This window comes from Pongo pygmaeus, chromosome 20, assembly GCF_028885625.2.
Source record: "Pongo pygmaeus isolate AG05252 chromosome 20, NHGRI_mPonPyg2-v2.0_pri, whole genome shotgun sequence".
Lineage (NCBI taxonomy): Eukaryota > Metazoa > Chordata > Mammalia > Primates > Hominidae > Pongo > Pongo pygmaeus.
The window spans coordinates 49,294,785-49,318,527 of record NC_072393.2 but is presented as its reverse complement, the minus strand read 5'-3'; the positions used below and the strand labels follow the sequence as shown (position 1 = coordinate 49,318,527).

Below are 23,743 nucleotides of genomic sequence, written 5' to 3'. Positions count from 1 at the left end.
CAAGCCCTTATGTCAATTATCCCATGATAGGCAGATGCTACGTAGCAACGTTTGGGTCAGTGATGAATTGTGTATATAACGGTGATCTCCTGAGATGACAATAGTGTATTTATGCTGTACCTTTTCTATGTTCAGATGTGTATAGATACACAAATACTTGTCGTGGTGTTACAATTGTCTGCAGTATTCACATGATAACATGCACTGCAGGCTTGTAGCCTAGGAGCAGTCAACTCTACCGTCCATCCTGGGTGTGTATTGGGCTGTACCATCTGGGTTTGTGTAAGTACGCTCGACAATGTTCTCATGGTGATAAAATCACCTAACGACACATTTCTAACGACACGTCCCTGTTGTTAAGCAATGCATGACTGTACTAACCTCTCCTGCAGTTGCTCAGATGGGGCGAGCCCCCTGTTTGTGCTAGGGCCCTGGCTGCTAGGCTGGAAGCCTCATACATCTCAGTGCATCTTCCCCTCCCAGGTCATGGTGATGCCCAAAAACGTTTGGCTGGAGCACCCTGAAGTCTCTGCTACCATCCAAGCTGGTTTGGAGACGTGAACCAGACGAATAAAGGGCAGGCTTTTGGATGGTCATTTTCTCATTAGGTTCCTCTCCTCCCCCACGCTAGATCCCTGGGTGTCCTGCTGTCCTCTCACATGGAGAAATCCCAGCACTGGGAGAAAGGACAGGGTCTTTATTATCAGATACATGCAGCCACTCCTCCAGCATCTCCTCTCCCACAGGGCAAGTGCGGCTGCTCCAGGCTCTCCCCAGTGTCACTATTAGGTGAGTAGATATGAATGATTGTGTATGGGGAAGATGATTCATGGACAGGATGGGAAAAGAATCTGGTGTCCAAGGCCATTAGGTTACAAGGTCAAAGGACAGTTGAGCATGGTGGTCAGCAAGGGTGAAGAGTTGTGGGGGTAATGGTGTTAGCTGTAGGGTCCAGCCCCACAGGGTCAGTGGGTTTCTCCCCATGTGTGGAGAGGAGAGAGTGTAGAAATAAAGACACAAGACAAAGAGATAAAAGAAAAGACAGCTGGGCCCGGTGGACCACTACCACCAAGTCGCGGAGACCGGTAGTGGCCCCAAATGTCTGGCTGCGCTGTTATTTATTGGATACAAAGCAAAAGTGGCAGGGTAAAGAGTGTGAGTCATCTCCAATGATAGGTAAGGTCACGTGGGTCATGTGTCCACTGGACAGGGGGCCCTTCCCTGCCTGGCAGCCGAGGCAGAGAGAGAGAGAGGGAGAGAGAGAGAGACAGCTTACGCCCTTATTTCTGCATATCAGAGATTTTTAGTACTTTCACTAATTTTGCTACTGTTATCTAAAAGGCAGAGCCAGGTGTACAGGATGGAACATGAAAGCGGACTAGGAGTGTGACCACTGAAGCACAGCATCACAGGGAGATGGTTAGGCCTCCGGATAATTGCGGGTGGAGTAACTCCACAAGAGGTGGAGGAGCAGAGTCTTCTCTAAACTCCCCGGGGGAAAGGCAGAGTCCCTTTCCCGGTCTGCTAAGTAACAGGTGTTTTTCCTTGACACTGACGCTACCGCTAGACCACGGTCCGCTTGGCACCGGGCGTCTTCCCAGACGCTGGCGTTAACCGCTAGACCAAGGAGCCCTCTGGTGACCCTGTCAGGGCATAACAGAAGGCTCGCACTCTTGTCTTCTGGTCACTTCTCACTATGTCTCCCCAGCTCCTATCTCTGTATGGCCTGGCTTTTCCTAGGTTATGATTATAGAGTGAGGATTATTATAATATTGGAATAAAGAGTAATTGCTACCAACTAATGATTAATGATATTCATATATAATCACATCTATGATCAAGATCTAGTATAACTCTTGTTGTTTTATATATTTTATTATACTGGGACAGCTTGTGCACTTGGTCTCTTGCCTTGGCACCTGGATGGCTTGCCACCCACAGTTAGCAGGAAGGGCAAACCGCCCCCCACCACAGTGCCAGGGCCAGTGTTAGCCCTATCCACCACGTGAGAGACTCCAGGCCCCCAGCCCCATCTCCCTCAGGCTGAGAGGCAGGAGGCTCCTCATCACCCTTCTCACGCACAGAGAAGATCCCGATTTGTCTGGTGTGGTTCAACAAGGAGCTGGAAGGTTGGGCCACACAGCCCTGAATGCTCATTGTGGTGGTCAGCCCAACTAGAGGGAGAAGACTAAGTCAGAAAGGACACAGAGTACAGCCCAGCCAAATTTGTAAACCCAGGAGTCCAGGCCTCCAGCCCCTCCTCCCTCAAACCCAGGAGCCCAGACCCCCAGCCTCTCCTGCCTCAGACCCAAGAGTCCAGACCCCCAGCCCCTCCTCCCTCAGACCCAAGAGGCCAGGCCCCCAGCTCCTCCTCCCTCAGACCCAGGAGTCCACGCCCCCAGTCCCTTCTCCCTCAGACCCACGAGTCCAGGCTCCCAGTCCTCTCTCCCTCAGATCCAGGAGCCTAGACCCCTAGGCCCTCCTCCCTTAGACCTAGGAGTCCAGGCCCCCACCCCTCCTCCCTCAGACCCAGGAGCCCAGGCCCCCAGCCCCTCCTCCTTCAGACCAGGAGTCCAGGCCCAGCCCCTTCTCCCTGAAACCCAAGAGCCCAGAGCCCCAGCTTCCTCCTCCCTCAGTCCCAGGAGCCCAGGCCCACCAGCGCCTTCATCCTTGGGGCCCTGCTTGCAGCACTCACCTCCTGAGAGATGAATGTACCCATCATAACAGTGAGTGGCACCCCTGGAGCAGGTCATTCGGGGGGAGCCACTTGAGCAGGTTCCAAGGGGCTGCACACAGGCAGGACACTGCCGGTCTCCTGGGACAGGGGCAGCTGGGGAGCAGAGGAAAGGTGGGGGTACATGACTTTGTGCTCAGAGCAGCCGCCCACCTTGGACCAGAGTCTCTGTGTGTCTGGGCCTCATTTCTTCACGGCCCTGGATCCCATACCTTGAGGAGGAAGGGAGTTCAGCAGGACGCTGCTGCTGCTGGCACTATTGCACAGGTCCGAGGAGCAGAAGTGGGTATAGGAGGCCACAAGCACCCCAGGAGGGGCTGAGTGGATGGTGGTCTTCTGGGAATTTTGAGCCCCAACAGCGCTGCAGCTTTTGGTCCCCACCAGGGTTGATGTGAGTCCTGAGGGTGAGAGGGAAAGCTGGGCTGGGGACTGGGCAGCTTCCAGGGCAGCAGGGGCTCCAGAGCTGGAGTCCCTGCCCTCCACAATACCCCCCAGGCAGAGGGTGAATCCTCTGATCACAACTGCATGGGTCATGTTTAGTGTGGGGCAAAGATGGAGGCTGGGGCCTGAGTCCTCCCCGAAGCTCTGCCTCCTCCCGGTTCTCGCTCAAATGTCACCTTCTCCACGAGTCTCCCCTGAGCACTGAGCTTAAAATTGCAGCCTTCCCCTCACTTTTCGTATCTCCTTTTCCTTGCCAGATTTCTCTCCAGAGCTGGGATCTCCATTCCCCATACTTTGCTGCTTTTTGTTTGTTTGTTTCCTGTTTCTCAAGGCATATAAAGCTGCAGGAATACAGATGGGATTGGATCTGCAGCGCCTAAAACAAATGCTGGGTAAACGTTTCCAGAATGTATGAAGCCACTGAGATTCCTCGGTGTTGGCACGGTTCTCCACCCTGGGCAGGGATTACTGCATACATGGTCACCCCTACCCAGAAAGGCAGACACTGTCATTCCCACTGCTTCACCCCCAGTTTTCATAAGGGGAACCCAAGATGCAGAGAGAAGAGTTGGATTGAAAATTGCAGATGTGAAGGGAGCTGAGCAGGAAATTCAGGGGAAAGAATCCAGTGGGCTGGAGGGAGCTGCCAGGGACTTGGGACAGGTATTCGTCTTCTACCTCAGTCCACACACCTACATCTACGAGCAGCAGCGTCTCCTGACACACCTGCCCCGCCTCGCACGTCTCAGTATTAAATGTGGTCCATTCAGTGGGTTCTTTACTCAAGTTTTCCTGCTTCTTCAAGGTGGTCCCCCGATGACAGGTCAGAAAATCTGGGGAGAGGAAACCCAGGGTCTGTGTAAGCCAGGAACCCACCATGTCTGTCCCTCCACGTCCTGGGCTAGGGAAGGTGATCATGCTCTTGAGTCACACTCCAGGTGACCTGGCCACGGAGTCTCTCAACCACGGATTCAGAAGGGACTTGGGAGTCCAAACCCCACCCCCATTGTTCCCTGTTTCTGCTTGAACACCTGCAGGGACGTCCTCTCACAGCCCTGTGGGAACGGCTGTTCCTTGCTTCAGCTGTGAGAGCAATGGAAGCTCTTCCTTATCCTCTGCCCATCTCTGCTTCCCCATCTGAGCTTTAAGGTCCTCATTTCAATAATAAGGAAGGTAGCCTGAGACCTTTCTCATACCTTTCAGTTGCAAAGCCCTATATTCCAAACAAAAGATGCGAAGGGCCAGGGTGGGCTGAGCACTGCCGCTGAGCACTGCCTCTGCACCTGACTGACGTCATTGCTTCCCACAGATCCACCCATCTAAGGTCCCAGGGAACACAGCTTATCTGGGATGCCTCATTTCCCCACAGCACCCCAACAGTAGGTGGTGTGATCACAATCAACACCCTCATTTGCAACAAGGGAAACAGAGGCAGGATTGCTCAGTAGCTGCCCATACCACACAGCTTGTGAGTGGCAGAGGTAGGCTGGGAACCCAGGGACTCTGGACCCTCAGGGTCGGGGTTGGGAGCAGGAGGGAGACAGGTACTGAAGACCATCCTCGGCTACCTTGGCCCCGAGGCCCTCAAGGCTCTAGTGTGAAACCACAGCCCCCAGCATTCCCTCATGGCCATTACAGAGCAGGGGGGATCAGTCCCATGATGCAGGGACTCTTAGACTGAGCCTCCAGCTTCCACCAACACATGCGACCTGCAGAACCGATACCACCCTGGAGGGCCGCTCATTTTTATACTTCACAGATGACAAAATCAAAATCATGGCTCCTGCTCCCTTCTCCCAGCCTTCTCTCCCCACTCCCATCTCCCCTACTTATACCTGTGGCGGCTCGTTTCTGCCGGCCTAGCTGATTGGTGTTGTCCTTGAATACTCCCTTTCTCTCCCATGTTGTGTTCCTCAAGAAATCCTACTGGCTTGAGCTGCAGAAAACCTTCAAAACCCAACCCCACGTCACCACCTCTGCTGCTTCCAAGCCCCCGCTTCACTCCCACCTGACTGCTGGGGGTCTCCCTGTGCCCGCCCGTCACTGTTCCTCTCGCTCCATTCTCCACCCAGCAGAAAGAGGGAGGCTGGGTAAACCTAAGTCAGTTCATGACACTCCTCTGTTCCGAAGACTCCAGGAGGTCCCCATTCTGGAGAATAAAAGTCTAAGCCATTCCAATGGCCCTGGAGGTCTGATAAGATGCGGCTACCTCCCTGCTCCATGCAGGTGTCCTACTCCGCTCCCTCCATCACTCTGCTCTGCACAGGTGCTTCTGGCAGGCACTCACCCACCTCACGGCCTTTGCATCTGCTTCCGCCCCATGTCTGCAACTATCCCCTCCCCTTCCCCAAATCCAGGGAAAGAGGCTCCATGAGATATGGAGACTTTTGATCCTTATGTGAAGCTGAGGCTGGAAAGCTGTTTCAGCAGCAGAGCAGGGCCTGGGACCCACGTGTCCCTGATTCAGACGCGGGCTCTTCCCTGCTCTCTCACTGGGACTGCTGCCCAGCTCCTCTAGGGGCAGCCAGGGCCTTTTCTGCCCAGACCCCTTGGTTCTTCACAAGAGCTGCTGTCATGGCCCCTTTTAGTAACCTGCGTCCTTGCACCCAGCCCGCCCACTGCTGTGGCTTCTTATAAGCGGTTCCATCACCCTGAAGCCTCTTCTCTCCTGCACTTGGTCCCCAACGTCTTGTTGTTCCCCCAGTTTCTGATGCCTGGTCTTGTGATGCTCACTGTCTGCTAAACTGCTGAACTGCACTTCACCAGGGAGACAAAACAGCCTCCAAGATCTGGCTCCAGTGTTGAAAGCAGAATATGAATCTCTATGAACAGCACTGATTTGTGCATAATAGCTGTGTTTTATGTGGTGTGTTTGTGTAGTGTGTGCACATGGGTGATGTGTGCAGGTATGTGTGCTGTGTGTGAGTGTGTAGTATACATGTGGGGGGTGTGGTTGTATGGGGTGTGTGGTGTGTTCATGGTATGTTTGTGTGGTGCGTGCATGTGTAGACATACTGTGTGTGATATATGTGGTATGTGTTTGTTTTGTGTGTTTGGCGTGGTGTGTGTTCTGTGTATCTGTGTTTTGCTTGCATGTGGTGTGTGTGGCATGCCAGAAGTGTTGTGTGTATTGTGTGTTGTGTGTGGTATGTATTGCATGTCCGATATGTTGAGAGGGAGAGTGTGTGTGGTGCCTGATGTGTAGTGTGTACGTGGCATACACACTACACGTACACGTAGTAATTGTGCAGTTGTGTGATGCATTTGTGTGTGTTGTGCATATTGTGTGCTCTGTGTGTGATTTGTGTTCCATATGTGGTATGTCAGGGGTATGGGGGAGTGTGTGTGTTGTATGTGATGTGTGGTATGTATGTGGCATGGTGTGATGCATTGGTGTCTGCTGTGCTTATGGTGGGCTGTGTGTGTGGCAAGTGTTGCGTCTGATTTGTTTCTGCAATATCTTCTGGATTATCGGTGTCATCTGGTCCCAGAGACCAGGGCCAGATCCTTAACACCAGCATCAGTCGAAAGGAAAGATAAATGGCTCAGACCCTGCCCTCCCTGCTCCACAATCTTCCACGGCTCCCCTGCCTTCAGGAGAGGGTCCACCCCTCAGCCTGGGTTTTCAGGTACTTGAGCGACCACCAGGTTCCCCACTTAGCTCTTCCTCCCCCACCAGTATTCATTCTGAAGGCATGCCAGTTCATTTCCTCCTCAGCCTCACACCTGCTGTGCCTTTGGCTTGGAGCAGCTCCCTCTTCGACCCCACACCCACCTTGTCCACCTGGAAAACTTCTAATCACCCCCAATCCCAGCTGTACCCCCTCATCTTGATGAGTCCTTCTCAGGTGGAGTGAAGGACTCTTCTTGAAAACAGCAGGCTCACTCCCACCTCCAGGCCTATGCAGCTGCTACATACTGTTCCCTCTGCCACCAATGTCCTCTTCCTCTTCTACCAATAAGCTGTAGGTCATCTTTAACACACAGTTCACAGGCCACCTCCTCTGTAAAGCCCTCCTTGACTCTCTACCCCAACAACATCAGTATCTTCCTCCTCCGAGCTGCCCCAGGCCCCACATCCCCGTTTGCCACAGCCCTGATCACCTCAAGCTGTGACCATCCTCTCCCTCCTAGTCCTGGAGGCCCTTCAGGTAGAAACAGGGTCTGACTCATGAGGGAGCTTTGCTCAAGTGAGCCCTGCATGTCCTCACTTGAGCAAACACCTCCTGATACCCTTCCTGAGCCGGTTCCTGAGCTACCCAAGGCTGGAAACCATGGTGCCAGTGATACCAAGCCCCTGGCCTTGGGCTCCCAGCCTAGCTAGGGAGAAACAGCCAAATACACAGAGGAATGTGTGCAGAACTCACACAACTCTCTCTTCTAAGCACTAAGGGTTAGCGTGATGTGGGCAGACAAGGAAACTGAGGCACGGGCAGGGAAGACTTTGCTCCTAGGAGGGAAGCTGGGATTCCTATAAGACCCCCACCTCCCCACCACAGCTTCCTGTTGCTTTGGAGCCCTTATGGAGACATTCCCTGGCACTTTCTTCCATGGCAGCACCTAAATGGGTAAGTGGGGACCCTCTCAGTGTCCTCCTTTAACTCTTGCTTTCTCTGTCACACCTGAAGTGCCCTTGATTTTCTCTCTGATGTTCTCTCCTGTGCAGGCAAGGCTGCTGGGGCACTCCAGCTCCATGGGCGGGGTGGGGGCTGGTGAGGGTGGTAGAGAGGCTACGGTGGCCTAGGGAAGTGGGAGACCTAGGGTTACCCAAGGCCAGGGGTGTGGAGACACAGAAATTGAAGCAACCAGTCACTCTCAGCAGCTTGAGAGCCAGCAGGGGCCCCAGCACTCACTGTTGCCTAAAGCCACATGCCAACTAACCCACCGTGCACCCTTGACCTTTCTCCTGCTGGCTTTGGTGTGATGGCTCTGGATGCCCCATGTGTCATCGTGCCCCGAGGCTGTGGTGCAGGGCACATCCTAGGGGCAGGACTCACCTTTTGTATTGCAGTTCTCAGTCATACCCACGGGCCCAATTTCCTGCGTTCCATTGAGCAGGTTGCAATCTGGCTGGGGCATGCATCCCTGGACTCTCAGATTGGAGAAGATGCCTCCTGCAGAAAGGGGGAGTGAGGGAGAGTCAGTGATGCTGCCTCAAAGACCACCCAACCGTCAGAGGTAGGCATAGCTCCAGGAAGCCAGGCCCACCCTCCTCTGGGTCTCATGCCGTGCCTCAGCTCACCCTCACTCCCCAAAGACTAAGACCTGAGTCCCCAGACCTTCCAGTTCAGTCCCCGCAGGGACCCCGATGTCCCAGGCTTACCTCCCCTGAGCCTGAGGAGGCCGTTATAACAGTGTGTGGTCCCCTTGGGGCAGATCTCTTCTGTTTTCCCCACCAGACAGCCTTTCATAGACAAGCAGACTGGGCACTTCAAGGATCCTGGGTCTAGGGAAGTGACAGACAGAGTGAGGGGGCAGTGAGAGGGCACTGGATTTGATCAGATACCTTTTCTGCACCCCACTTTTGCTAGCCTGAGGAGTCAACCTACTCAGCCTTCCCAAAGGGGCCTTCTGCAGCTCCCACCATGGGATCTGGATGTGGGAAAATAAAGAAGTGTAACCCATGAAAGAGGAAGGGAGAGTGAACAGGAGGTCTGGGTAGAGGCACCCAGGGCTGGGTACAGAAAGTGGTCTTGGCTGGGTGTGGTGGCTCACACCTGTAATCCCAGCACTTTGGGAGGCCGAGGCAGGCAGATCACGAGGTCAGGATTTCAAGGCCAGCCTGGCCAACATAGTGAAACCCTGTCTCTACTAAAAACACAAAAATTAGCTGGGCATGGTGGCAGGCTCCTCTAGTCCCAGGTGCGTGGGAGGCTGACACAGGAGAATCGCTTGAACCCGGGAGTCGGAGGTTGCTGTGAGCGGACATTGTGCCACTGCACTCCAGCCTGGTTGACACAGCGAGACTCTTTCTCAAAAAAAAAATAAAAGGGGGTGTCTTGGGGGGCAAGTGGGGGTGGGGGTGGGGGGTGGGCAGGGTGGAGGAGGGGCCTGCTGAGGGCAAATGTAGACTCAGACATGGTCAAGTCTGAACCTTTCAACAAAGTCTGGCCTTCCGAGGGGAGACACAGAAGCAGACTCACTGGTCAAGGGAACGAGGGGGTGCCCTGGAACGAGGGGGTGCCCTGGAACGAGCCAGTGCCTTCACCTGCAAGTGCTACTAAACCTCCCAGAACAGGAGACTTCTGTGTTCACAAGCTGTTCCAATAAAAGAAGCGCAAAACAGCTCCCTAGACTCTTTATAACACCAGACAAGGAAAGTGGAAAGTTACAGTTCAGTCTCCCTTAGGAAGAGGAAATAGCAAAAACCCTGCAGGAGAACTTCTTGAACCAAACGCAACAGAATAAAAAAAGAATGCAGGATGACCCAATTAATGGTGATTTCATATCAGAAATCCGTCCTGTTTGCTCTTAGAAGAGGAGGGGTGCGGGGATTCCCGGGTGGCCGAGGTCGGTGGGAGGGATCGGGAGTGAGCGGGGAGGGATGGAAAGGGAGGGGGGCGGGGCGGCCAGGGAGCATCAGGGGAAGGATGGAGCGAGCGAGGGTCGGGATAGCGAGCGAGGGCGGGAGGGACTCCATAACAGCCCCGCTGTGCTCAGCCGAACCCCTCCTGGCAGCCCCTCCCTCTCCTCCCGACCCTCCCGCAGGCACCTGCTGGGGGCTGCGGGGCCCAAAGCGGGGCGGAGGTAACGAGGTTGTTACAGAAGTCCTTCTGGCGGCACACGAAGGTGTAGGAGATCACGGAGAGGCCGGGGCCCATCCGGTGCTCAGTGACGCGGGGCTCCTGGTCCTTGGCCTTCGTGCAGCCCTTGGAGAGCACCACGCTCACTTGGGGTCCTGGACCGAGAGAGGGAGGCAAGCGAGGATGGAGGTCAGGCCTCCAGGGTCCTGGAGGGAGACGCTGCTACATGGCGTAGGCTGAGAGGCTGGAAAGGGGATCACCGGGACCCTAGGAGTCGCTCACCCCGGAGGGGTGGCTCCCGAGTCCCTGCACAGGGATCAAGGGACTGAGGGGACAGGGCGGGGTCTCTGCACCCCCGGGCCTTCTCACCGCTCTCAATGAGTATCAACGTGTCCTGGCACCCCAAGCCGCTGTCGCAGCTGGTGTTCTTAGGGGTCCATTGCAGGGGCAGGTCGGACACATTCCACACATTCTGAATTGTCCCCCACTGGCAGAACAGCGCCTGCACTCCTGGAGTGGCAAGAGCAAATCCATCTCAGCAGGGTTCGCTTGCCCGGCCTCCAGGGAATCCCCTCCAGGCTGAGGTCATCACTCACCTGGCAGTGGGAAGGTGACCCCCAGGAGGGCCAGCAGTAACACCGGGCTCATGACCTGTCTGTGGCTGGTAATCTCTTTCTGCTTTTTCAGCAGGAAACAAGTCCTTTATACCAGCCCTTAAGCAGCCAGCCCAGAAAAGGGTGGGGAGGGGAAGGCCTTGCTAAATGGAGGCCTGGGCCCCACCCCAAGTCTCAACGGCCCCAAAGGCCTATCAGGGACCCCCTTTCTTCCTCAGACCTTCGGGTCCAGGCCTCCAGCCCCTCCTACCTCAGATGGAGGGTCCAGGACCCCAGCCCCTCAGCCCCTCCTCCCTCAGACCCAGGAGTCCACGCCCCCAGTCCCTCCTCCCTCAGACCCAGGAGTCCAGGCCCCCAGCCCCTCCTCCCTCAGACCCAGGAGTCCAGGCCCCCAGCCCCTCCTCCCTCAGACCCAGGAGTCCAGGCCCCCAGGCTCTCCTCCCTCAGACCCAGGAGTCCAGGCCCCCAGCCTCTCCTCCCTCAGACCCAGGAGTCCAGGCCCCCAGTCCCTCCTCCTTCAGACCCAGAAGTCCAGACCCCTAGCCCCTCCTCCCTCACACCCAGGAGTCCAGACCCCTAGTCCGTCCTCCTTCAGACCCAGGAGTCCAGATCCCCAGCCCCTCCTCCCTCACACCCGGGAGTCCAGGTCCCCAGTCCCTCCTCCCTCAGACCTAGGAGTCCAGGCCCCCAGGCACTCCTCTCTCAGACCCAGGAGTCCAGACCCCAGTCCCTCCTCCCTCAGACCCAGGAGTCCAGGCCCCAAGTCCCTCCTCCCTCAGACCCAGAAGTCCAGGCCCCCAGGCCCTCCATAGTTAGAAACTGTGGCATCTTGACCCTAGGGTCCTCCTGGTCCAGACTCCCAGACCTCTTTCCTCCTGAGCCCAGCTATGTGGATCGCCACCCCCACCCTCTTTCTCCAGTAGTTTGGGAAGGCAGTTTCCTCATTTCTCATGGGCTCCCTGGCCACCTCTGTACCCCAGATGGGGAAATGGCCCAACTACCTGTGAGGACATTGTGCAGTGGGCATCAGCTTGTCCCCATGTCTTCCGGTCCTAGTTTTTACCCTCCACTGTCTTCCCACTTCTCTGTTCTTTCTCTTTCCTTCCTATATTGCTTTTCTTTTGATTCTCCTTTTCATGCTTTTCTCTCATGCTTTCTCTTCTATTCTCTACCCTCACAGTACAACATAGGACTCAAGTCCCCATTTTCCTACCACCGGGAGAGGCTTGGCCAGAAGTGGAGTAGAGACTGAATATCTATGAAAGAATTAGGATATATCTGAAAAATGCAACATTTATTTGCTGGAAGCTGATGGGAGAGCAGTGTTGTGCTGAAAAACCAAGTTTTCTGAAAAACAATACCCACAAACCCTGACTCGTAGTGTTGGCCTATTTCTCTGGTGTAAATACTCATAGCATCTCTGATTTTAAGCTACCAACAGTTTGCCAACTGGGCTGATGAAATCCCTAGCTATTTAACCATTGGCCTGTCCAGCGCTGTACAAATCAGCTGTAACACACTGGGGAGGGGGAAGACAGGAAGGAACCAGGGGTATCCGTCAGTGACTGCAGAGGGACGTTGGGGGTGTCTGTGACGGAGAGAGGAGAAGCAGAAGAGGGAAGGCGAGAGCAGGAATAGCAGAGAAAGAGAAATGAATGTGACTTGCAATTACATGTTTATTTTTGACATCTCTATAAATTTCATCTTTATTTGTCTTTGCAAGTTTATTGCAAGTTTAATATTTGCCACAGAGACAGGGAAGTGTTTGTCTGATCTCCTGCTATGTCTCCACCACCTACATGGCATATAGTACATGCCCAGTAATTTTTTTTCTTTTTTTTTTAGAAACAGTCTTGCTCTTACCTATGCTGGAGTACAGTGGTGCAGTTGTAGCTCACTGCAGCTCACTACAGCCTCCATCTCCTGGACTCAAGCAACTTTCCCACCTCAGCTTCCTGAGTAACTGGGACTACAGGTGTGCACCACCATGTCTGGCTAATTTTTGTATTTTCAATAGAGACAGGGTTTCACCATGTTGTTCAGGCTGATCTCAAACTCCTGACCTGCGGTGTTTTCATTTTGAAAAATTTCAGGCTGGGCGCGGTGACACACGCCAGTAATCCTAGCACTTTGGGAAGCCAAGGCGGGTGGATCTATTGAAGTCAGGAGTTTGAAACCAACCTGGACAACATGGTGAAACCCCATCTCTACTTAAAAAAAAAAAATACAAAAATTAGCCCGGTGTAGTGGCACGCACCTCTAGTCCCAGCTACTGGGGAGGCTGAGACAGGAGAATCGCTTGAACCCAAGAGGCAGAGGTTGCAGTGAGCTGAGATCGTGCCACTGCACTCCAGCCTGGGCGACAGAGTAAGACTCCATCTCAAAAAAAAAAGAAAGAAAAATTTCAAACCGGCAGAAAAGCTGCAAGGATAGTACAGTGAACACAAATATCCCCTTCACTGGATTCACCCACTCTTCACATTTTATTGTATTTGTTTATATACACACGACACATGCTTTTAAAATATTATTAAATTTTAAAAACAAGGAGTAGACATTGTAACTCTCACCACTAAGTGCTTCAGCAAGAACCTTCTTAAGATTATTCTTAAGGGGGCTGGGCACGGTGACTCACACCTGTAATCCCAGCACTTTGGAAGGATCACTTTAGGTCAGGAGTTGAAGACCATCCTGGCCAACATGGTGAAACCCTATCTCTACTAAAAATATAAAAATTAGCTGGACATGGTGACACACAACTGTAATCCCAGCTACTTGGGAGGCTGAGGCAGGAGAATCACTTGAAGCTGGTGGTGGAGGTTGCAGCAGTGAGCCGAGATCACACCACTGCACTCCAGCCTGGGTGACAGAGCCAGGCTCCATCACAATAAATAAATAAATAAATAAATAAATAAAAATTTTAAAAAAAGTGTAGATTATTTTTTTTTTTCTCTCTCTCTCTTTTTTTTTAGATGCAGTTTCGCTCTCTCACCCAGGCTGGAGTGAAGTGGCGTGATCTCTGCTCACTGCAACCTCCGCCCTCCAGGTTCAAGCAATTCTCCTGTCCCAGCCTCCCGAGTAGCTGGGATTACAGGCGCCTGCCACCACTCCGGCTAATTTTTCTGTTTATAGTAGAGACAGGGTTTCACCATGTTGACCAGGCTGGTCCTGAGCTCTTGACCTCAGGTGATCCACCTGCCTCAGCCTCCCAGAGTGCTAGGATTACAGGTGTGAGCCACCACACCCAGCCTATGTAGATTATTCTTAAGGACTTTGTCCTACGTAACCACAGACCAGGATCAGAACCGTGTAGTTTACATGGATGCACTGTTGTCTAATAGGAAGCCCATTTCCAGTTTTCCTCTGTTGTCCCAATAACATTTCTCATTGCGTTTTTGCTTTCTGACCAGGAGAACATCCGGGGTCAAGCATGAACTGCACTGCGTTGTCTTTGTGAAAGAAAAACAAAAACTCAGGACCCCAATTCACTATGACAGAAGGAAAAAAAAAAAAAAAAACAACTGGAAGCTGAGTCATGCAAGAAACTGCCTTTCCTTTTGTTCCTAAGCAGACAGCTACAGAGAAAAGGTTAAGTATCTCTGTAGGTAGCTACTTTATGTTCATCTTATCTTTCTTTAAAAAAATTTTTACTTATTTTTTTTTTTTTGAGACAGTATCATACTTTGTCTCCCAAGCTGGGGTGCAGTGGCACGATCTTGGCTCACTGCGACCTCTGTCTCCCGGGCTCAAGTCATTCTCTCACCTCAGCCTCCCGAGTAGCTGGGACTACAGGCACCCACCACCATGCCCAGCTAATTTTTGTATTTTTTTTGTAGAGATGGGTTTTGCCATGTTGTTCATGCTGGTCTCAAATTCCTGGACTCACGAGATCCTCCCGCCTCAGCCTTTCAAAGTGCTGGGATTACAGGCGTGAGTCACCACGCCCGGCCATATTCACCTTATCTTTCGTAAGGTGCCAATTTACTGAGCGTGAGATGAATACGTGATTGATTATTCCCTTACCTCCTCCTTTCTCTTACACCATGTGTATTCAGTAATGTGACCACACCCTCTTTCTTTCACCTCCAGCCAGCTTTTCCACTCTAAATATTGAAGCCCTCAAAATTATCTTTGGAAAAAGGCACAGACCACAGACTGTTTCTATGATTGCATGGTTTTTCTGTGTCCTTAACCTTGGCAAAATAAGCTTCTAAGTTGATGGAGACCTGTCTCAGATACCTTTTGGTTTACATCTCATCTCTGGACTCCCCTTTAATCTAGGAGTGCTCCCCAATTGCCTTTCATTTTCTTTAATGTCATTGAAAGCAACGGTTCACTTTTTTTTTTTTTGTAAACTCTTCCACCACCTGGATGTGTCTGACTCAGACTTTATGATTAGAGTAGTTTTAATGATTTTTGGCAATATTCTTCTACCTGGGTGTCGTGTGTCACATTCAGAAGGCCTTTTATGCCTGTTTGTCAAATTCTTGGCTATTTAACAAGTGCTCTGTGAGGTGAGCCATGGAGGCCGTGTGAATGTCCTATTCCCCACCACGAGACCCTTCTGTCTCCTTGCACACATTGTGCCCAAGCTACTTCCAGAAAATCCTCCGTGATCACGGCAGATCACATGATGCTTTTGGTCCGGCTCCCCTACTGCCCTCCTATTCACTCCTCTGCCCATTACAGGTAGCCTTTACACCCAGGCAGCTCAGCGCCCAGAGCTGGTTCCATTCATCCCCTTCAAGGAGAGGAAAACTGAGCCCTGGGAAGGAGAAGTAAAGCTGGAGTCACAAAGCCAGGAAATGGTGGCCAGGGGCACGACCCAGGCCTTCTAAACAGCCTGAACTCTTCCCCCTGCAACACAGCCTGCCGAGGACCCTCATCAGTCATCTCAGTGGTTCACTTCTAATCTCCTCATTTGCCAAGCACCAAGCACGTTCCAGCAAAGACAAATTATTCCTACGGCAAACTGATCTGCATTCAGTTTACAGGACTTTATGTTATAAAGAGGAGGTATCTATGGCACTTAATGAAAAGTTACACTTAAAGATTTTCATAGGCCTGGCTGGGTGTGGTGTCTCATGCCTGTAATCCCAGCCAGCACTTTGGGAGGCCGAGGAGGGTGGATCACCTGAGGTCAGGAGTTCGAGACCAGCCTGGCCAACATGGTGAAACCCTGTCTCTACTAAAAATACAAAAATTAGCTGGGCATGATGGCATGTGCCTGTAATCCCAGCTACTCAGCTGGGGCAGGAGAATGGGTTGAACCTGGGGGGCGGAGGTTGCAGTGAGCCAAGATTGTGCCATTGCATCATAGCCTGGGCGACAGAGTGAGACTCCATCTCAAAAATAAAAGAAAAGATCTTTACAGGCCTTCGTGTACTGACCAGAGGAGCAAAAATGAATAAAAGGATTACAACACGAGGCTGGCATTGCTGTGCACCTATATCCTTGAGTGCTGGTGGCCCCATGGATTAGATCAACACCTTGGAAGCCAATTTGACGCTAGACCAACAAAGTCCTTTGACCTGGAGTTCCACTTTGGCAAAAAAAAAAAAAAAAAAAAAAAAAAAAAATAAATAAATAAATAAAATCCCTAAAGTGTATAAAGAGAAAGGAAGTTGTGATATTGGCAATTGTGGGCTTTGAGTAAAGAGGCTGATATTCTAGACCTGCTATCGTTTCACTATGACCTGAACAATTTACTTCCTCTTTCTAGCCTTCCATCTCTTCCTGCAAAATAAGGCATGGTTTTCAATCTCTTCACCACACAGGAAAAGGAAAGAGAAATAGAAATAAATAAAGCCCACTCCAGGAGCAGTGGCTCACACCTGCCGTCCCAACACTCTGGGAGGCCGAGGCGGGCAGGTCACATGAGCTCAGGAGTTTCAGGCCAGCCTGGGCAACACAGAGAAGCCCTGTCCCTACCGAAAATACAAAAAAGTAGCCAGGCATGGTGGTGTGCACCTGTAGTCCCAGGTACTTGGGAGGCTGAGGTGGAATGATCTCTTGAGCCTGGGAAGTGGAGGTTGCAGTGAGCCAAAATTGCATCACTGCACTTCAGCCTGGATGACAGAGAAAGACCTCCTCTCAAAAAAGACAAAGAAAGAAAGAAATAGACAAAGCCCAACGCTAGCAGCGCTGTGGAACTAACATCTTAGGATTGGTGGAGAGAGTGGACTTAGCACTTGTGGAAAGAGCCATATTTCCTGGGGGCCACGAGGCCACATATGCCCTGTGAAGACTGACCAGGGAGTGTTGGGCTGTTACCCACATTTCATCTATTTGTCAGGCAAAAATACTTTAAAGATCATTCCACTTGATTTTCCTTTAAATAAAAATAATGTGGCAATGGAATGGAATTGCCGAGTGGCATGGTGTATGCTGAAATTTTTAGAAGCTGCCAGACTGCTTTCCATAGTGGTTGTACCACCTTACATTCCCACCAGCAGCGTGAGCATTCCAGTGCCTGCACATCCTTGCCAACACTTGGTGTGGTCACTCTTTTTAATTTTAGCCATTCTAATAGTTCTGTAGTGGTATCTTATTGTGGTTTTATTCTGCACGTTTTCTTGAGACAGAGCCTCATTACGTTGCCCAGGCTAGAGTACAGTGGGCCCATCATATCTCACTTTCTCTTCAGGAAAGTCTTCCCTGATCTTTCAGACTAGGTCAGAAGCCCAGTAATATACAGTCATGAGGCCCCATATTTAGTCTTTTTGTGTTTTTTTTGAGATGGATTTTTTTTTTTTTGGACTCCAGACTGGAGTGCAATGGCATGATCTTGGCACACTGCAAGCTCCACCTCCCAGGTTCACGCCATCCTTGTGCCTCAGCCTCCCAAATAGCTGGGATTACAGGCACGAGCCACCATACCCAGCTAATTTTTAAATTTTTGGTAGAGACAGGGTATTAGCATGTTGCCCAGGCTGGTCTCGAACTCCTGACTTCACCGGCTTCCCAAAGTGCTGAGATTACAGGCGTGAGCCACCATGCCCAGCTCAAGGTTGACTCTTTTTTTTTTTTTGGGATGAAGCCTCGCTCTTGTCCCTCAGGCTGGAGTGCAATGGCACAATCTTAGCTCACTGCAACTTCTGCCTCCCGGGCTCAAGCGGTTCTCCTGCCTCAGCCTCCCGAGTAGCTGGGATTACAGGCACATGCATCCACACCCAGCTAATTTTTGTATTTTTGGTAGAGATGGGGTTTCACCATGTTGGCCAGGCTGGTCTCGAACTCCTGACCACAGGTGATCCACCCGCCCGGCCTCCCAAACTGCTGGGATTACAGGCTTGAGCCACCATGCCCAGCCAAGTTTGACTCTTAAGACTACAACCTTGCTACTTCAGAGTTGGTCTGAGGACTCAAATATATCACCTCTTATCCATCAGGAAATAGCATCACTTCTCTGAGCTTCAGTGTCCTCATTTGAAAATGGTAAAAATTCCTGCCCTGAAGGTAGGCGAGAAAGTTCAGAAGTGGTGTGACTAAAGTACTTCTTACATAGCCAGGTAGTCTTGAGGTTGAAGGCCTGTCTTGTCATTCAGGGGCTGTGGAATGGTCTCAGTGTTGGAACAGGGAGTGGCATTTGATGCTTGGTGTCATCCTAACCCCCACAGTCCCTGTAGTAATTTGCTAGGGCTGCCATGACAAAATACTGAGGAGGAGTAGATAAGCAACAGGAGTTTATCGTATCACAGTTCTAGAAGCTGGAAGTCCATGCACTTTCCTCCTCTGTAAGAGGTCACAGCATTTCCCATGAGCTCATATATATGGTGGGCGGAGAAACAGAAGGAGCAGGTGCCATGGGAGTCTGAGTCACCCATTGGGTCACTGGTGCCCTGGGACCTGCTTGAGCCTGACCCCATACACAGCTCTCCCTGGGATGCTGGAGGCTGCTGTGCATGCCCCAGGTAACTCAGATGTCACCAGGACACGATGTGCCATTCAGGTCCCAAAGCCCTTGGTGTCCTATGGTCAGGTATTCGAATTCCATTAAGCCCAGGGATAAGCCAAGAGCTGTTTCCTGAATGAAGAGTTACCTGCAGGAGGAGGCGTGGTCTTTCTCTAGAACCTCCAGGTCTGCATGGTGAATCTTTTGGAGCTTGTGAAAGGCTGCATAAAATAATACACTGGATTTGGAACATAGATGCTCTTACTTTTGTTAATTAATTAATTTATTTATTTTTTGAGATGGAGTCTCACTCTGTCATCCGGGATGGAGTGCAGTGGCGCTATCTTGGCTCACTGCAACCTCCGCCTCCCATGTTCAAGCGATTCTCCTGCCTCAGCCTCCCGAGTAGCTGGGATTACAGGCGCCTGCCACCATGCCTGGGTAATTTTTGTATTTTTAGCAGAGATGGGGTTTCACCATATTGGCCAGACTAGTCTCAAACTCCTAACCTCAAGTGATCCGCCCATCTCGGCCTTCCAAAGTGCTGGAATTAGAGGTGTGAGCCACCGCGCCCAGCCTCGTTAATTTCTTAATAGGCTCTTCCAGGAGTTATTGAGGAGAATATTTTACAATTCTAAGTGGAATATTTCAGCAGGAAGGACCGTGGTTTATTTCTACGATAATTCTATTGTGGCTTAAACAGTTTGTTCTTTTATAATTTGGGGTATTCCCTCTACCACCTATTGTTGACTTTTGACCTTTGGTATTTACCCTATGCAAATTTATCAACCCCTGATTTTACTTCTTCAAAGCCAGCAAGAGGCTAGTCAAGCCTGATTTCCTCTTACAGGAAGTAAGGCTTTTGCCCCATGGTATTTGTGTAACCAGGTTACGAGATTTAAAAATCTATTGCAAGTGACAGTAATTAAAAAAAAAAAAAATCAAATGTGGGCTACTCTGGAAGAAAAAAGCATTGGAATGTAGATTTTATTTGTTTATTTGCAGAGACATGAACCAGCTTATACTCGTTTGATTTCCACATTATTCATGGAGAGTCTAAAGTCAATTTCTGGGAACAAAAATCAACTTGAAAAGCTGTTTAAATTCTATTAGTGGGACTTCCAAAGGTACAACGGTTAAGAAAAAGAGAGGAGAAAAGAGAAAAGAGGGGTAGGGAGAAATGAAAACGTGACACGAATGTGAGCCAGACAATGGAGATGGAGAAAAAGCAGTTGAGAGGGACAGAGGGCGTGACGGAGGTCTGCAGGATCTGAAGATCCGCCTCTCTTCTCCGGACGCTGACCTCTTACCTGATCCCAGGAACAGACTGAGCTTTAACTCTGACCACATACTCTGCAGGGTGACGGAGAGTGGGGCCACCTGCACCCTGCCAGCCTTCCACAGCCCCTCTGCATGGGCTCTGCCCCGCACCCTACACGTGCTCTGAGGCCTCTTATTGCAACAAATGACTTCCTTGGGCTTCCATTCCCTCCACCGACTCTTTCTTCTCGGTCAAGCATCTTCAATGGTCTGGATACGTTTCTTTGCTTCCATTTGTCGCCTTCCACTCACTCATCCATGTCCACTTCCATCTTCCCCTTTCTCTAACATTGCTTGTACTGAGATCAGCAACATCCTCCTTTATTGCTAAACCTGCCAGGAACTCACAGGTTAGTTTTGCATCCTTTCACACTGAGGGCCACTTCCTTTCCTGGAATAATCTCTGTGAGGCAAATATACATTTTTAAAAATTTTGTTTAGCCTGTTGCAAAAAGATAAAGAGACTCTCCTCTTCGCTCAGAGCATTTTCTATTCATTCATATATTTATTCATTCATTCATTCATTGACAGAGTCTCCCTTTGTCACCCAGGCTGGAGTGTAGTGGTGCCATCCAAGCTTACTGCAGCCTTAACCCCCTGGGCTCAGGTGATCCTCCCTCCTTAGCCTGCTGAGTAGCTGGGACTACATGCACACCCCACCATGCCCAGCAAATTTATTATTATTATTCTGTGTGTGGAGATAGGATCTTGCTATGTTGCCTAGGCTGGACTTTGAGATCATTTATTTTTTAGAAGAGGCGTAATTGAAAATTCTTTCTCTATCCCTTGAAGATGTATGTAAAGCTTTCTAAAGCATACATAAGCATCTTGCCTGCCTCACAACCCAGAACTCTCCTCCTCAAGGCCATAGGAGCCCTCTGCAGGCATCCGAGCAGAAAGCACCCCTGTCTCTCAGTTTCTGTGAGAAGGAAGGAACCTCGTTTCTGGGGGCATCTCACTCCCAGTTGCAAAACTACCTCCTGTCATAGATAAGAGAGGTTTGTTTTTCCTGTGGATAAAGCCAATTAACCACACAGAGAATCAAGCCAGTTACTGGGTGAATTTAGGATGAACTATGTTTGACAAATGGTGCCGTTGAGTCCTCTCAACTGGGAACTAGTCACCGTCTATCTGGAGACCATGTGTGTGATGGGTTGCACCTGCTTGGCTGGATACAAAGGTGGGATTTCTTTCTGTCTTTGTCATCTGTTAGCAGATTGCATCACATTTTGGCTTAATGCTTACTCAATCATAAGACAGGTTTCTTTTACTTCTACGGATGTGAGGGGGGTTTCTGGGCTGAGCAGAAATTTGTTTCTTAATTATATTTTTCCAGCACCCCCCACCCAAGCTACCCCACCTTCTCTGAAGCTACTTCCCCAGGCTTTAAAGGAGGCTGCTCCCCGGGGTTCCTCCCAGGCCCTGCCTCTCCTGGTTCTTCTGATCTCCCACCCTCGAGGCATCGTAGCTTCCCTCCCTTCCGTGTGCTGATGCCTCTTGGATCTCTAACTCTAGGCAGAAACCAGCTTCTCAGTTCCTCAGCTCAAATACCCACCTTGGGACGGGCGTCTGCACCCTGACATCCCGCCGGGAACTCTCCTCGTGGAACATCGTACATGTTCTCTGGCTGCCCTGCAGTTTTTAAATGCCACCAGTACACATGGGGAATGTTCTGCCTTCGCATGGAGGAAGCCAGAAAGTTCATTTTCCCAGCACTCCTTGCAGGAGGGACACTAACACCAGTCCAGGCTTTCCACATCAGGTGCTCCTGTGAAAGACTCAGGATCCCAAACAGCACCAGGAAGCAGAGGGTGCATGGCACCAATTTGCCTTTTGTTTTTGTTTTAATTTTTTGAGTGGGGATGGGGGACAGAAGCTTCTGGTGCAGAAGCTTCTGGACCCCAGGGCCAGCCTCAGCAGTGCAGGGTGCAGGGTGTGGTTTCTGCCTCCTGCAGTAGCCAGAAGATCTTGACCGGAGCTGTCTTGTGTCTGTGGTTTGGTCCTTGCCCTGGGCCCTGTGGCCTCCAAGCTGGCTTCATGAGGGCCCTTGGAGCTTGGTGATCTTCCTACCCTGTCCTTTAACCAGTCCCTTTTCTGCTTCTTGCTGGAGTGAGCTGGGCGGTTTTCTCTGAATCTGCTCCTGTCCTGGGTTCTTCCTTAGGGAAGGGCACCCTGGGCACCCGACCCCTCAGCCAGATGCCCAGCAGATGTTCTCATGCTTCCACTTTCCTTGCCCCTTTACGTCCCGTGGTCACTCCTTTCTGTCCCTTCCATGTCCTACATCTCTCTCTGCTGTGTCCTGTCTTCTGCACCCTGTGGCCTCCACCTAAGTTTGCATCACCACCCATTCCTCCTTGAATGAATACAGTTGTCTCCCCGGGCCTCCCTGTCTCCACGGGGGCCACCAGCATCCGAGCCAACTTCTTCTCTGTGGCAGAGATGATCTTTTTCAGTCCTCCTCCGGCCATGGCCCTCTCCTGCTCCTCTTTCTAGAGCTCCCAAGTCCCTGGGATGCATTCCAGCTGCTAAGAGAGGCCTCGAAGGTTGGGTGATGTGGCCTCCACAGTCCTCCTTAGCAGCCGCCCCACCTGCCCTCATCCTTCAGCTCCATTACATTTCCTTTTTCTGTTTAATTTTTTGAATAGGTGTTGTATTTAGATGGCTCAGAAATTTGCATCTGTGTGTATCCGTATATGCGTGCAGGCATGAAGAGCCTGTGTCTCATCCCTGTTCCCTATGCACCCAGGTCCTAGCCCCATGCCAGCCCCAGTGGCCTGCTGTGCTGTTCATGACCTGCAAAGCTTTCTACAGCTGTTTTATGCAAAACAATAGGAATTATTGTAAATTATGGTAAGATATATATAACATAGAATTCACCATTTTAACCACTTTTTTTCTTTTCTTTTTTTTCAGAAGGAGTCTCGTCTGTCACCCAGGCTGTAATGCAATGGCACGATCTCAGCTCACTGCAACCTTCACCTCCTGGGTTTAACCGATTCTCCTGCTTCAGCTTCCCGAGTAGCTGGGACTACAGGTGCATGCCACCACGCCCGGCTAATTTTTTGTATTTTTAGTAGAGATAGAGAGGTGATTTTGTCATGTTAGCCAGGATGGTCTCGATCTCCTGACCTCGTGATCCGCCTTCCTCGACCTCCCAAAGTGCTGGGATTAGACGTGAGCCACCTCTACCGGCCCATTTTAACCACTTTTAAGTGTACATCCAGTGGCAGGAAGTACATTTAGGTTGTTGTTCAACCACCACCATTTTCCATCCCCACCCAGAACTTTTTCATATTCCCCAATTGGAATTCTGTACCCATTAAACACCAACTCTGCTTCCCCCTCCCTCCAGCCACTGACAACCACCTTTTCATTTTCTGTCTATGCATTTCACGATGTTAGGCACTTCTGATAAGTGGAATCATGCAATATTTGTCTTTTTGAGTCTGATTATTTCACTTAGCAGAAAGACCTCAAGGCTCATTCATGTTGAAGCACCATCAGAACCACCCTTCTTGTTACGGCGGAATCCATTCATTTGTACGTATAGACCACGTTTTGTTTATTCATTCATGGATGGATGGACACTGGGCTTGTTTCCAACTATTAGCTATTGTGAATAATGCTGCTATGAAAAAAGACATGCAAATATCTGCTGGGGCCCCTGCTTTCTGTTCTTTTCGGAATACACCAGAAGCCGAATTGCTGCATCTTGTGGTAAGTCTATGATTAATTTTTTGAGAAACGGCGACAGTGGTTGCGCCATATTACATACCCACAAACACTACACAAGCGTTGCAATTCCTCTCGCCAACACTTGTTCTTTTCTTTTTTTTTTTTTTGAGAACAACCATTGTAATGGATGTAAGGTGATATCTCACTGTAGTTGTGATTTTTATTTTCCTAATGATTAGTGATGTTGAGCATCTTTTCATGTGCTTATTGGCCATTTGTAAATTAATTTTACATTTCCTCCTTTGTAATGCAAGAGGTAGCA

General features: G+C 50.7%; 1 protein-coding gene and 1 long non-coding RNA gene across 3 annotated transcripts; both read right to left on the bottom strand.

Annotated features, from left to right (window-relative positions):
* Nucleotides 1-85: 85 nt before the first annotated feature.
* CD177 (CD177 molecule) lies at nt 86-10,647 on the bottom strand. 2 transcript variants are annotated; one of them, XM_054463436.2, is made up of 10 exons: nt 10,515-10,647; nt 10,288-10,428; nt 9,888-10,073; nt 8,499-8,621; nt 8,173-8,289; nt 3,868-4,008; nt 2,947-3,132; nt 2,696-2,830; nt 1,940-2,174; nt 86-942 (listed from the first exon to the last, which is right to left on the bottom strand). In XM_054463436.2, the coding sequence occupies exons 1-9, from the start codon at nt 10,564-10,566 to the stop codon at nt 1,942-1,944; spliced, it is 1,314 nt and encodes a 437-aa protein (XP_054319411.1). In that variant the 5' UTR covers nt 10,567-10,647; the 3' UTR covers nt 86-942; nt 1,940-1,941. The 2 variants fall into 2 exon arrangements, with proteins under 2 accessions (XP_054319411.1, XP_054319410.1); XM_054463435.1 differs by lacking the exon at nt 86-942 and having other exon boundaries at nt 1,031-2,174.
* Nucleotides 10,648-18,201: 7,554 nt separating this feature from the next.
* Nucleotides 18,202-23,203, bottom strand: LOC134738860 (uncharacterized). The gene is made up of 4 exons (XR_010125027.1): nt 23,153-23,203; nt 21,302-22,271; nt 19,737-20,149; nt 18,202-18,647 (listed from the first exon to the last, which is right to left on the bottom strand). It is a non-coding gene; the product is annotated as an uncharacterized LOC134738860 (long non-coding RNA).
* Between the last annotated feature and the right edge of the window lie 540 nt (nt 23,204-23,743).